This window comes from Perca fluviatilis, chromosome 6 (assembly GCF_010015445.1).
Source record: "Perca fluviatilis chromosome 6, GENO_Pfluv_1.0, whole genome shotgun sequence".
NCBI lineage: Eukaryota > Metazoa > Chordata > Actinopteri > Perciformes > Percidae > Perca > Perca fluviatilis.
Window position 1 is genome coordinate 41,200,877 of NC_053117.1, and position 12,500 is coordinate 41,213,376.

General features: G+C 44.2%; 1 protein-coding gene across 1 annotated transcript in view; it reads left to right on the forward strand.

Moving 5' to 3' along the window:
- anxa1a (annexin A1a) overlaps positions 1-12,500 on the forward strand; it is a 21,648-nt gene that overhangs the window by 7,654 nt on the left and 1,494 nt on the right. The window contains 9 exon segments of the mRNA XM_039802431.1: positions 1-38; positions 2,675-2,788; positions 3,598-3,688; positions 4,744-4,823; positions 6,408-6,459; positions 6,462-6,545; positions 9,082-9,177; positions 10,496-10,554; positions 11,509-11,631. The exon segment at positions 1-38 is cut by the window's left edge and continues 57 nt beyond it. Of these exon segments, the coding sequence (XP_039658365.1) occupies positions 1-38; positions 2,675-2,788; positions 3,598-3,688; positions 4,744-4,823; positions 6,408-6,459; positions 6,462-6,545; positions 9,082-9,177; positions 10,496-10,554; positions 11,509-11,631 (737 nt within the window).

The following is a 12,500-nucleotide window of genomic DNA, read 5'->3' on the forward strand; positions in this document are numbered from 1 at the left end:
AGAGGATTAAAGACGCGTACCAGCAGGCCAGCGGCAAGGTAGCTCCAACTAAACCCACCTGTTCATAGCAGGAGATGTTCCCATATCAAGTCCAGTATCTGAAAGGCCTCCAATTCTGCCTAAAACGCTGGTATCGGTATCGGCGAGTACTGGAGTTCATGCACCGATCTGATACCACGTCATTAAGCCCTGAAGTAGTCCATATCTATGAGGGTCTGTCTTTTCAGCTACATGTCTGTCTTTTCAGCTATATGTCTGTCTTTTCAGCTATATTTTTTTTTCGCTACATGTCTGTCTTTTCAGCTATATGTCTGTCTTTTCAGCTACATGTCTGTCTTTCAGCTACATGTCTGTCTTTTCAGCTATATGTCTGTCTTTTCAGCTATATGTCTGTCTTTTCAGCTATATGTCTGTCTTTTCAGCTACATGTCTGTCTTTTCAGCTACATGTCTGTCTTTTCGGCTATATGTCTGTCTTTTCAGCTATATGTCTGTCTTTTCAGCTATATGTCTGTCTTTTCGCCTATATGTCTGTCTTTTTGGTTATATGTCTGTCTTTTCAGCTACATGTCTTTTTTTTACATGTCTGTCTTTTCGGCTATATGTCTGTCTTTTCGGCTACATGTCTGTCTTTTCAGCTATATGTCTGTCTTTTCAGCTACATGTCTGTCTTTCAGCTACATGTCTGTCTTTTCAGCTACATGTCTGTCTATATGTCTGTCTTTTCAGCTATATGTCTGTCTTTTCAGATATATGTCTGTCTTTTCGGCTACATGTCTGTCTTTTCAGCTATATGTCTGTCTTTTCAGATATATGTCTGTCTTTTCGGCTACATGTCTGTCTTTTCGGCTATATGTCTGTCTTTTCAGCTATATGTCTGTCTTTTCAGCTATATGTCTGTCTTTTCAGCTATATGTCTGTCTTTTCAGCTATATGTCTGTCTTTTCAGCTATATGTCTGTCTTTTCAGATATATGTCTGTCTTTTCGGATATATGTCTGTCTTTTCAGCTATATGTCTGTCTTTTCAGATATATGTCTGTCTTTTCAGCTATATGTCTGTCTTTTCGGATATATGTCTGTCTTTTCGGATATATGTCTGTCTTTTCGGCTGGATGTCTGTCTCCTTCCTCTGTCTCTGTGTCGGGGTTCTAACCTGCGGCTGATTTGTGAGGACTATGGTTACCTGGTCCTCAGATCTCTGCAGGGTAAATCCAGACAGCTAGCTAGACTGTCTGTCTGTCTGTCTGTCTGTCTGTCTAACAGCTAGCTAGACTGTCTGTCTGTCTGTCTGTCTGTCTATCTGTCTGTCTAACAACAGCTAGCTAGACCGTCTGTCTGTCTGTCTGTCTGTCTGTCTGTCTGTCTAACAGCTAGCTAGACTATCTGTCTGTCTGTCTGTCTGTCTATCTGTCTGTCTAACAACAGCTAGCTAGACCGTCTGTCTGTCTGTCTGTCTGTCTGTCTGTCTGTCTAACACCTAGCTAGACTATCTGTCTGTCTGTCTGTCTGTCTATCTGTCTGTCTAACAGCTAGCTAGACCGTCTGTCTGTCTGTCTGTCTGTCTGTCTGTCTGTCTAACAGCTAGCTAGACTATCTGTCTGTCTGTCTGTCTATCTGTCTGTCTAACAGCTAGCTAGACCGTCTGTCTGTCTGTCTGTCTGTCTGTCTGTCTGTCTAACACCTAGCTAGACTATCTGTCTGTCTGTCTGTCTGTCTATCTGTCTGTCTAACAGCTAGCTAGACCGTCTGTCTGTCTGTCTGTCTGTCTGTCTGTCTGTCTGTCTGTCTAACAGCTAGCTAGACCGTCTGTCTGTCTGTCTGTCTGTCTGTCTGTCTGTCTAACAGCTAGCTAGACTATCTGTCCAATCAGAGTTCTCTGTTGCTCGACTAAAACTACTTCTGAAGGTCCACATGTTCCACCAGAACCAGTTCCTTCCAGAGACTATCTAGAGGCACCGCGGCTCCGTCCGGAGCTTAGCCCCGCCCCCACGACGACTGTGATTACAGGTGTTGAAATTAATCAAATAATCGATGCATCAAATCGTGGACGTGGACGATGCTGCATCGATAATCAGCCGGCTCATAATCGATTATTTCTGTTTATAATTTAATGTCGGCCTGACAACATTTCTGTTTATATATTCTGGTATGTTAACACATTCAGGATGTGCCATGTGCTCAGTGCTGTATAGTTTTATGTATCCAAGTTATTTAGTATCAGAGCTCTGCAGGATGTTTGGTTTTTGAAGCTTGAAAAGCTCTGAATTAAATCTCCTACATGGCTTTAATAGAAACATGGATTTGACGCATCACGATGCATCGAGATATCAAATTATAGACATGATAATCGACTCGGGAGATCAGTGAAGATTCACACCTCTAATCGTGATTGGTTTAAAGAAATGCCAATAAACCAGAGCACGTTTTTTTTTTTTTTTTTTTCCCCATCCGGGAATGCTGTGTGCACTAGCCAGACCTTCCTCCACAGAGCTGCAGAGGAAGGTCTGGCTAGTCGAGAGTAGTCTCAAAGAAAATCTACTTTTTTTAAAGTAGATTTATTTAGCCGATATACCAGTTCAGGTATCTGAATCTGTATCGGGAAGGAAGAAATGGTATCGGAGCATCTCTAGTTCATACTCATGGTGATGCATGGTCTCCCCTACCCCCACCATAGCCTCTGGATGTGGCGCTGAAGAGCGCTCTGAGTGGAGATCTGGAGGATATGGTTCTGGCTCTGCTGAAAACACCAGCCCACTACGACGCTCAGCAGCTGAAGGCGGCCATGAAGGTAAATACTGGACCGCTTTTTAACCGCTAATTTAGTTCTGCCTCATAAAACATGAAATATGGGACACAGTACAGGCCAAGAGTTGGGACACACCTTCTCATTCAGTGTGTTTCCTTTTTATTTTCATGACTATTTACATTGTAGATTCTCACTGAAGGCATCAAAACTATGAATGAACACATATGGAATTATGTACTTAACAAAAAAGTGTGAAATAACTGAAAACATGTCTTATATTTTTGATTCTTCAAAGTAGCCACCCTTTGCTTTTTATTAATAAGGGAAAAACTTCCACTAATGAACCCTGACAAAGCACACCTGTGAAGGTAAAACCATTTACCTGGTGACTACCTCATGAAGCTCATTGAGGAAACACCAAGGGTTTGCAGAGTTATCAAAAAGCAAGGGTGGCTACTGCGAAGAATTCTAAATATGTTTATGTTCAATGCCGTTAAGTATAATGTCATTAAATAAATAGTCATGAATTAAGAAGATAACAAACTGTGCTTAACTGTCGAAGTGTCCCTTGTTATGATTTGATACTATAAATGAAATTTGAATTGGGGGAAAAAGTGCCCGCAAAATTCCCCATCAGCAGCCTCTACTTCAGTCCTTAGACAAAGCTGGAAAATACAGCAGCGCCTGAATGTGTTGCTCTTGATAACCAGCAGGCTAATGATGCACCTAGAGTCGCGGTATGCTAGGCCTAGCCGGCGCTACTTTTCTGTAGTGTTGTCGCCAGTCGCACTGGACATCAAGCGTGAGTTTGTGTTAGGTTTGTAATCGGGCCAGCGCGTCCCTTCTCTCAGGGTCTGGGCACAGACGAGGAGGTCCTCATCGAGATCCTGGCCTCCAGAACCAACCGAGAGATCCTGGACATCAAGAAAGCCTACAAGGAAGGTAGGGTCCTCCGCTTCCATCGGGCTAGTGTTTGGGAAATATAGAAATAGAAGTGATAGAACATCTGGGACAACATCTGGGACACGGGAGAAGGGTTAAACACAGACACACACACACACAGACAAACAGAGACACACAAAACACACACACACAGACAGAGACACACACACACACACACACACAGACAGACAGAGACACACACACACACACACAAACAGAGACACACAAAACACACACACACAGACAGAGACACACACACACACACACACAGACAGACAGAGACACACACACACACACACACACACACAGACAGACAGAGACACACACACACACACACACACACACACAAACAGAGACAGGCACACACACACACAGAGACAGACAAACAGACACACACAGATGGACAGAGACACACACAGAGATACACACACACACACACACACACACACACACACGGACAAACAGACACACAAACACATACAGACACACACAGATGGACAGAGACACACACAGAGATACACACACACACACACACACACGGACAAACAGAGACCCACAGATACACACACACACACACACACACACACACACACACGGACAAACAGACACACAAACACATACAGACACACACAACGCACACAGATGGACAGAGACACACACAAACAGAGACACACACACACACACAGACACGGACAAACAGAGACCCACACACACACACACACACACACACAGACACACACACACGGACAAACAGACACACAAACACATACAGACACACACAACACACACAGAGATACTCACACACACACACACACACACACAGATGCACAGAGACACACACACACAGTCAGAGACACACACAGAGACACATACACACAAACAGACACACAAACACACACACGCACACACGCACAGACACTTAACGGAAAGCTGAACATTTTAATATGAAACACACATGGATCAGTTTATATACAGATACCTTTAAAAAGGTGAATTTAAGAAGATGTCCGACAGCACTTTGAATCTGATGTTAATGTTGTGATTTCTTCACCAAGACTACAAGAAGGATCTGGAGTCTGACATCAAGAGCGACACCGGCGGAGACTTCAGAACCGCTCTGCTCGAACTCTGCAAGGTACGTGTGAACAGTGATTCTATGCAAACCACACCAGACTCCATGTAAATAATCAGGACTTTTATCATCGTAAAACACACTTCATTCAAAGTGGACAGAAACTAAATAAAACTACCAAAAGCCGTCTCTGTTCATCTTTCCACTGTTCCAACAATCACCACTCTGGTTTGGTTTAAATAAACCCTTAATTCACCCATTTACATGTGGAGATATGCTGGCTCTATACACGCTAAAAGTCCTGATTATTTACATGGAGTCTGGTGGAAATATGCTGGCTCTATACACGCTAAAAGTCCTGATTATTTACATGGAGTCTGGTGGTGATATGCCCGGGCTCTATACACGCTAAAAGTCCTGATTATTTACATAGAGTCTGGTGGAGATATGCTGGCTCTATACACGCTAAAAGTCCTGATTATTTACATGGAGTCTGGTGGAGATATGCTGGCTCTATACAGCTAAAGTCCTGATTATTTACATGGAGTCTGGTGGAAATATGCTGGCTCTATACACGCTAAAAGTCCTGATTATTTACATGGAGTCTGGTGGAGATATGCTGGCTCATATACACTAAAAGTCCTGATTATTTACATAGAGTCTGGTGGAGATATGCTGGCTCTATACGGGCTAAAAGTCCTGATTATTTACATGGAGTCTGGTGGAAATATGCTGGCTCCATACCGCGCCAAAAGTCCTGATTATTTACATGGAGTCTGGTGGAAATATACTGGCTCTATACACGCTAAAAGTCCTGATTATTTACATGTGTCTGGTGGAGATATGCTGGCTCTATACACGCTAAAAGTCCTGATTATTTACATGGAGTCTGGTGGAGATATGCTGGCTCTATACACCGCTAAAAGTCCTGATTATTTACATGGAGTCTGGTGGAGATATGCTGGCTCTATACGCACTAAAAGTCCTGATTATTTACATGGAGTCTGGTGGAGATATGCTGGCTCTATACCGCTAAAAGTCCTGATTATTTACATGGAGTCTGGTGGAAATATGCTGGCTCCATACAGCTAAAAGTCCTGATTATTTACATGGAGTCTGGTGGAAATATACTGGCTCTATACACGCTAAAAGTCCTGATTATTTACATGGAGTCTGGTGGAAATATGCTGGCTCTATACGCGTAAAAGTCCTGATTATTTACATGGAGTCTGGGTGGAAATATGCTGGTCCCATACCGCTAAAAGTCCTGATTATTTGACACATGTGGTGGAGATATGCTGGCTCTATACCGCTAAAAGTCCTGATTATTTATATGTAGTCTGTGGAAATATCTGGCTCCATACGCGCTAAAAGTCCTGATTATTTACATGGAGTCTGGTGGAAATACGTACTCATACTTAAAAGTCCTGATTTAGTTTTGTGGAGATTTTGGATATGCTGGCTCTATACAGCGCTAAAAGTCCTGATTATTTACATGGAGTCTGGTGGAAATATGCTGGCTCTATACACGCTAAAAGTCCTGATTATTTACATTGAGTCTGGTGGAGATATGCTGGCTCTATACCACCCCCTCCCTGAAATGACCCTTTAAAGTACAGGTTGTGTACCCTTACCCTTTCCCCCCAGGCGCGGCAGGACCGTGAACGAGAGCAGATGGTGGACAGCGATGCCCGGGCGCTGTGCGTGGCGGCGAGGGCAGGAAGGGAACCGACTGCAAACCCTTCATCGAGATCCTCACCACCAGAAAACCCAACACCCCCCAAAGCTATATTTTATTTATTATTATTAATTTACTACATTATAATCTTATTCTTTACTTTAATAACACATAACTTTACAATTTAAAATATATCAATTACTATAAATTAAATTTATTTTTATTACTATATACTATTTAATTATTAATAAATTATTTTTTACTTAACTATTACCATAATAATTTTATAATAATTTTTATTTTATATATTTCCAGCAGAAAAAAAAACAACAAAGAGTGATAAAAACAAAATTAAAATAAAATTTATTAAAAAAAAAAAAAAAAAAAAAAAAAAAAAAAAAAAAAAAAAAAAAAAAAAAAAAAAAAAAAAAAAAAAAATAAAAAAAAAAAAAAAAAAAAAAAAAAAAATTTAGTTACTAGTTACTTTAGTTACTCCACTACATTCATCTGTTACAGCTTTAGTTACTAGTTACTTTAGTTACTCCGCTACATTCATCTGTTACAGCTTTAGTTACTAGTTACTTTAGTTACTCCGCTACATTCATCTGTTCCAGCTTTAGTTACTAGTTACTTTAGTTACTCCGCTACATTCATCTGTTCCAGCTTTAGTTACTAGTTACTTTAGTTACTCCGCTACATTCATCTGTTCCAGCTTTAGTTACTAGTTACTTTAGTTACTCCGCTAAATTCATCTGTTCCAGCTTTAGTTACTAGTTACTTTAGTTACTCCGCTACATTCACCTGTTACAGCTTTAGTTACTTTAGTTACTCCACTACTTTCATCTGTTACAGCTTTAGTTACTTTAGTTACTCCACTACTTTCATCTGTTACAGCTTTAGTTACTTTAGTTACTCCACTACATTCATCTGTTACAGCTTTAGTTACTAGTTACTTTAGTTACTCCGCTACATTCATCTGTTCCAGCTTTAGTTACTAGTTACTTTAGTTACTCCGCTAAATTCATCTGTTCCAGCTTTAGTTACTAGTTACTTTAGTTACTGCCGCTACATTCATCTGTTCCAGCTTTAGTTACTAGTTACTTTAGTTACTCCGCTACATTCATCTGTTCCAGCTTTAGTTACTAGTTACTTTAGTTACTCCGCTACATTTATCTGTTACAGCTTTAGTTACTAGTTACTTTAGTTACTCCGCTACATTCATCTGTTCCAGCTTTAGTTACTAGTAACTTTAGTTACTCCGCTAAATTCATCTGTTCCAGCTTTAGTTACTAGTTACTTTAGTTACTCCTGCTTTAGTTAGTCAGGCATATCAGGACATAGCAGGGCGTTTTCAATGCAGAACTTTAACTAGTACCAGAGTATTATAACAGTGTGGTATTAGTACCAGTGTGGTATTAGTACTTTAACTAGTACCAGAGTATTATAACAGTGTGGTATTAGTACCAGTGTGGTATTAGTACTTTAAATTGTACCAGAGTATTATAACTGTGTGGTATTAGTACTTTAACTAGTACCAGAGTATTATAACAGTGTGGTATTAGTACCAGTGTGGTATTAGTACTTTAACTTGTAACAGAGTATTATAACAGTGTGGTATTAGTACCAGTGTGGTATTAGTACTTTAACTTGTAACAGAGTATTATAACAGTGTGGTATTAGTACCAGTGTGGTATTAGTACTTTAACTTGTAACAGAGTATTATAACAGTGTGGTATTAGTACTAGTACTCTGTGTAGACCCTGTCCCCTCTAACCTGTAGACCCTGTCCCCTCTAACCTGTAGACCCTGTCCCGTCTAACATGTAGACCCTGTCCCCTCTAACCTGTAGACCCTGTCCCGTCTAACATGTAGACCCTGTCCCCTCTAACCTGTAGACCCTGTCCCCTCTAACCTGTAGACCCTGTCCCGTCTAACATGTAGACCCTGTCCCCTCTAACATGTAGACCCTGTCCCCTCTAACATGTAGACCCTGTCCCGGCTAACATGTAGACCCTGTCCCCTCTAACATGTAGACCCTGTCCCCTCTAACCTGTAGACCCTGTCCCCTCTAACATGTAGACCCTGTCCCCTCTAACATGTAGACCCTGTCCCGGCTAACATGTAGACCCTGTCCCCTCTAACATGTAGACCCTGTCCCCTCTAACCTGTAGACCCTGTCCCGTCTAACCTGTAGACCCTTTCCCCTCTAACATGTAGACCCTGTCCCCTCTAACCTGTAGACCCTGTCCCGTCTAACCTGTAGACCCTGTCCCCTCTAACCTGTAGACCCTGTCCCCTCTAACCTGTAGACCCTTTCCCTCTAACCTGTAGACCCTGTCCCCTCTAACCTGTAGACCCTGTCCCGTCTAACCTGTAGACCCTGTCCCTCTAACCTGTAGACCCTGTCCCCTCTAACCTGTAGACCCTGTCCCCTCTAACCTGTAGACCCTGTCCCCTCTAACCTGTAGACCCTGTCCCGTCTAACCTGTAGACCCTGTCCCCTCTAACCTGTAGACCCTGTCCCCTCTAACCTGTAGACCCTGTCCCCTCTAACCTGTAGACCCTGTCCCCTCTAACCTGTAGACCCTGTCCCCTCTAACCTGTAGACCCTGTCCCCTCTAACATGTGGTCCTCTGATTGCAGTTTTCGAGCGGTACTCCAAGTACAGCAAAGTGGACGTGTCCAAAGCCATCGACCTGGAGATGAAGGGAGACATCGAGAGCTGTCTCACCGCCGTAGGTAAGAAACTCATCACCAGAGCTAGCGCTCAGGCTAGCGCTCAGGCTAGCGCTCAGGCTGGCGCTCAGGCTGGCGCTCAGGCTAGCGCTCAGGCTAGAGCTCAGGCTGGCGCTCAGGCTAGGGCTCAGGCTAGAGCTCAGGCTAGAGCTCAGGCTAGAGCTCAGGCTAGAGCTCAGGCTAGAGCTCAGGCTAGGGCTCAGGCTAGAGCTCAGGCTAGGCGCTCAGGCTAGAGCTCAGGCTGGCTCAGGCTAGAGCTCAGGCTGGCGCTCAGGCTAGAGCTCAGGCTAGCGCTCAGGCTAGCGCTCAGGCTGGGCTCAGGCTAGGGCTCAGGCTAGAGCTCAGGCTGGCGCTCAGGCTAGGGCTCAGGCTAGAGCTCAGGCTAGCGCTCAGGCTAGAGCTCAGGCTAGAGCTCAGGCTGGCGCTCAGGCTAGGGCTCAGGCTAGAGCTCAGGCTAGGGCTCAGGCTAGCGCTCAGGCTAGCACTCAGGCTAGGGCTCAGGCTAGGGCTCAGGCTAGCGCTCAGGCTAGCACTCAGGCTAGGGCTCAGGCTAGCACTCAGGCTAGCGCTCAGGCTAGCCTTCAGGCTGACGCTCAGGCTAGCCTTCAGGCTGACGCTCAGGCTAGCCTTCAGGCTAGCGCTCAGGCTGACGCTCAGGCTGACGCTCAGGCTAGCCCTCAGGCTAGCGCTCAGGCTAACCCTCAGGCTAACCCTCAGGCTAACCCTCAGGCTGGAGTTAAAGGTGCCCTGGCACACAAAACCATGTTTACCTTTTATATTTTGAGGTGTGTGTGTGTGTGTGTGTGTGTGTGTGTGTGTGTGTGTGTGTGTGTGTGTGTGTGTGTGTGTGTGCTGAATGTGAAAATGAACTGCTAGCTCCTCTGTCAGCTCTAGCCACTGAACAGAAATAAGCAGAGAAATCAGACCAATCACAGAAGCCGGTCAGTCTGACATCATACTGCCTGAGCTCATTACTATTCATGAGCTCCGCCCAGTTGCGCTGGGTGAAGGATTCTGACAGCCAGGCTCTCATTGGCTAGCTGTTAGCCAATCAGATTCAAACAGCTTAGCTAGTTGAATATTAATGAGAACTGGCAGAAATCGAGCAGAGTCTTACTATACCACGCTAGAATGGCTTAAAACAAGGTAACCAAGGCATTTTTTTCCACAAAATTTTTTTCTGGAGTCCATGGTAGAACTCCAGACATCACCACAAAGTCATGAAATACCAAATACTCAGCCCCCCACCCCCCAACCCCCTGCAGGGCACCTTTAAAGACCCCCCCACCTTTAAAGTGACCGCTTTCTGTTTGTTAAACAGTGAAGTGTGCTGGGAGCCGGCCGGCCTTCTTCGCTGAGAAGCTCTACTTGTCCATGAAGGTACACTCCCAAAACACACACACACACACACACACACACACACACACAATCACACACACACACACACACACACACACACACACACACACACACACACACACACACACACAGTATTCTGGTCCTGCTGTCAGACTGATTCGGTGCCCCAGGCTACATTTTGGAGGCTTTCGATGCTTTTTTTTTTTTAAGCATTTATTATTATGTGTGTGTGTGTTGTAAGTCTTTGTGTAACCATTGTAGTGCAGGTGTGTAGTGTGTAGCCCAGGTGTGTGTTCTGGTGGCCTGTGTAGTCAGTGTGTGTGTGTCTTTGTATGTGTTGTGCCTGGCTGTGTGTGTGTCTCTGTGTGTGTGTGAGGTGTGTGTGACTGTATGTGTCGTATTCTGACCTGTAACCTGTGTGTGTGTGTTTGTCAGTAGTGTGTGGAACCAGCACTGTGTGTCTGTGTGTGGCTGGCCCTGCAGCGCATGTGTGTGTGGGGGGGGGGGGGGGGGGGTGTGTGTGTGTGTGTGTGTGTGTGTGTGTGTGTGTGTCTTTTTATTTAATATAATTGGTATCAAAAGTATTCTTTAGGAACCGGTATCAAAGTCTGTCATTTCTCTCGGACCTTTTTGCCTCATTTGTGTCAGTTTTTAAAAAGAGAAGTTTTTCCAAAGCTTTTAGTTAAATCTATAATTAACTTTTCTTAATCGTTTAGTTTAAATAAATACAGGGTTCTTTTAAAAAAATCTTTGCAGCTATTTTTAAAATATATTTTTTTCATACATTTTTTGTAATTCTTTTCTTTTTTTTAAATGTTTTTCCAACATTTATTTTTCACTGTTTTTGACACCTTTCTTTGAACCTTTCCTGTTCTCATGTGGACCACCGGCGGCTCTAGCGTTTGCCTATCCTGCCGACGCCGCGGGCCGGCCCTGAACCTTCCCTGACTGACTCTCTTTTTTTCGGCCAATCAGGGTAAAGGAACCCGAAAACACACCCTGACCCGCATCATGGTGAGCCGCTCGGAGGTCGACCTGAAACGGATCAAGGACGAGTACAAGAAGGCCTACGGAAAAACCCTGTACCAGGACATTCTGGTACACACACACACACACACACACACACACACACACACACACACACACACACACACACACACACACACACACAGAGACACACACACACACACACACACACAGACACAGACACACACACACACACACACACACACACACACACACACACACACAGAGAGACACACACACACACACACACACAGACACAGACACACACACACACACACACACACACACACACAGAGACACACACACACAGACACAGACACAGAGACACACACACACACACACACACACACACACACACACACACAGAGACACACACACACACACACACACACACACACACACACACACACACACACACACACACACAGACACAGACACAGACACATACACAGCACACAGACACAGACACACAGACACACACACACAGACACAGACACACACAGACACACACACACACACACACACACACACACACACACACACACAGACACACACACACACACACACACACACACACAGACACACACAGACACAGACACAGACACACACAGACACACACACACACAGACACACACACACACACAGACGCACACACACACACACAGACACACACACAGACACAGACACACACACACAGACACACAGACACAGACACACACACACACAGACACACACACACACACACAGACACACACACACACACACACACACAGACACAGACACAGACACACACAGACACACACACACACACACAGACACACACACACACACACAGACACAGACACAGACACACACAGACACACACACAGACACACACACACAGACACACACACACAGACACAGACACACACACAGACACACACACAGAGACAAACACACTC